This window comes from Nestor notabilis, unplaced genomic scaffold (genome assembly GCF_000696875.1).
Source record: "Nestor notabilis isolate BGI_N333 unplaced genomic scaffold, ASM69687v1 scaffold18020, whole genome shotgun sequence".
NCBI lineage: Eukaryota > Metazoa > Chordata > Aves > Psittaciformes > Psittacidae > Nestor > Nestor notabilis.
In genome coordinates this window covers 29138-31881 of record NW_009910853.1, presented here as the reverse complement: position 1 = coordinate 31881, position 2744 = coordinate 29138, and the positions used below count along the sequence as shown (strand labels likewise).

The following is a 2744-nucleotide window of genomic DNA, read 5'->3' as shown; positions in this document are numbered from 1 at the left end:
CACCTGCTTAACAGGTTTTCTTCTACTGCCCCCAGTTCAGCAGCGCCCAGGGCAATCAGCACAAAGAGTGACTCCAGTAAACAGCTTTGGATACTGTATTCAGCAGCAGGAGGAAAAAAAACCCAGGCCTCTCCAATCCCCATTTGCAGCAGCTGAATGCTAATACCGTGAGTGCTCCTGCCCACCCCACAGAACAAATCGAAGTGAGATGCATTTCATTAACCAATTCCCTCGCTGCTCTCCATTCAGAAATGAGCGTGTTGTGTGAGGTGCATGCGTGTGCCACAGAAGCAGCGCTTTCCCTCTGCTGATGGTAATAAAAGGAGACATATGAGCAGCACAAGGAGAGAGTTCACCTGAAATGGTGAATACAGAGCAAGCTCTAACACAAAAGGGAATATATCCTAATTCAGGGTGGCTGGGATTGGGGATGGAGCAGCCAAATAAATCCTCCTGGATTAATGACACCTTTTCTAGTCCAGGTCTCCCACCTCCCCAAACAGTATCTGTGTGCAGGATCCTGCCTCCATCTTCAGAGCCCCCAGGGGTCCCTTCACTTAAAGAAATACTGGAACCAGCTATTTATCTGGCACTACAAACCACTGAAAGGAGGGGACAGGAGGGATGGGTGACCAGCAATCTGTGGGTGCTGCATGTCAAACATAGCCTGGCAAAAGCTTCACCTGTCATCAGGAGCGCTGGATTCTGCAGCACTGTGCTCACAGACACACGCTTGGCCAAACATGGAACTGCTGCCTGTGGTACCAGAGGCTAAATACATCACAGCGTAAAGTGTGTGTTGGGGCATCCACTCTGCATCTTCACCTGCCACAGCTCTGAGTAAGTGCAGAAGCACCTCATCAACACTTCCGTAAGTCACTGTACTAGAGAGAAGTGTTACTGTGTTTGCATTATTTTCTAACCTCACCTGTTTGGTAGGTGAGGGAATCATGTATTGGCACTCTCACGCTTAAAATAGCTCCAGGAGCCATTCCTGGATACAAAGGAATTCTATTCTTGAAGGCTGCACAGTTCAGCTCTTGGAGTGTTGTTCTCAGAGATCGGAATGAAAACAGCCTGAATAGCCCTTTCTTTCATCTCTTCCATTATAAAGCAATATTCACCTCACAAGACAGTTCTGACAGACTCTTTGTCATGTAGACAGCTGCCTGTCCCAGCCTCCGCCCTGCTCTCACCATCTGGAGTTCCCCCTGGAGTTCAGAGGTTGGCACCATGCTGATATGGGGTACATTCTGCCTTAGCAAAACTGACACCTACTGCATTCACCAGCTACAGTGGAAGCTACAGCTGCTTAGCTCTGCCCTGGTCTCAGCACTCCTTGCTCAGCATTGACCCCCAAACCCTTCCACATTCCTCCCCAAACTGTGCTGACTGTTCACCAGGGAACCCAGAAGAGACCAAGGGTGACCTGCAGGCGGCTGAGCTGATGTGCATGGCCAAAGCCAGTCCTCCCAGCTGTCCCCACACAAGTAATGCGGATGCATTACTGCACACACCATATACAGGTACCTCATGCAGAGGAAAAGCAAGGGGTGCTTCTCCCAGCCACCTCCCCATCACCAAGCCCCTTAGCTTCAGGCAGTGCTCACTTTGTCCCAGACTCTGTGGGAGGCAGATGGTCTGTACAGATACCAGGAGGGTGAAAAAAGAAAATCAACAAAAAACCCCAACACTTACTTGAAAATCTGACTGCAGCTGTTTGACTGGTGACAGCCCCGAGGGAGCTCTGAGACACGCAGGAGTAATTACCCTCAGCACCAGTCTTCTCGGGGTATTTACTGTCCTTTGCTGCAGCCTGGGATGAGATGAAGAGTGATCCATTCGGAAGCACGTGCAGATGTTCCTGCTCCACTAATGGAAACCCATTCTTCTTCCATGTGATATTGATCACCTGCTCCGCAGGGGCCAGGTTACAGTCCAAAACCACGACTTGGTTTGGCTCCAGTATCACCTTTGCAGGACCAGCACTACAGCTCAGCTCCAGAGAATCCCCTTCCAACAGCCTCCCTGCAAAGGAAAGACAGTGTTACAGTGCAGGTTGCTTCCTGTGATTAATCACATCCCAGTTTAAGGTTTTACAGTGAGGGAAGAATTGTTCTCCAGGAGTATGGATGGAGATAACAGGTGAAATTCAGCCCTGCTAGGTGACCAGCATCTCCCATGAGTGTGGACTGCAATCTCCATCACACATCCCTAGGGCTGCACAACCCACACCATTTCTGCCACCTCACACTGTGCCCAGCAGCCGCCCCTTCTGTCCACAATTGCTTTTTCCATGCTGGATTCAAGCAGAGAAGAACAACTAGAAAAAGGTGAAGTGATGGCAACAGCAAGAGCAAGCACAGAAGATGCAGTAAAGGCCCCAAAGTGCCATGGCTGCCTCTGACAAGTGAGGGCTCCCCCTCAGGTGTCTGCATACCAGAGCCTCCTCCAAGGCTGATCAACACCCACAAGGCAACTTATTTGGTACCCCAATACCACTGATCACAACTTGGTTGGAGTAGTTCTTCCTCAGGGGAAGTAAGAGCTTGAACCCAGCTGGGAATCCAGAAAGACAGTGTCTCCCAACGTTAATGAACTGGGAAACTCATTTCAAAGGGAAGACAGCAAAAGAATGGATAAAACCATGTCTCCGAGTGTTTTATCCCAAATAAGTGAGTCCAGAATGAGAATGGATGATCCACTTTCCCCACTAGAAAAGGATATTCCAGCTGCAAGCAGAC

The 2744-nt window shown here is 49.7% G+C and overlaps 1 protein-coding gene across 1 annotated transcript in view; it reads right to left on the bottom strand.

Annotated features, from left to right (window-relative positions):
• IGDCC4 (immunoglobulin superfamily, DCC subclass, member 4) overlaps positions 1–2028 on the bottom strand; it is a gene marked incomplete at its 5' end in the record, with an annotated part of 53980 nt that extends 51952 nt beyond the window's left edge. Inside the window, one exon of the mRNA XM_010011955.1 lies at positions 1699–2028. Within this exon, the coding sequence (XP_010010257.1) occupies positions 1699–2028 (330 nt within the window). The remainder of the gene's footprint in view (positions 1–1698) is intronic.
• Positions 2029–2744: the final 716 nt, after the last annotated feature.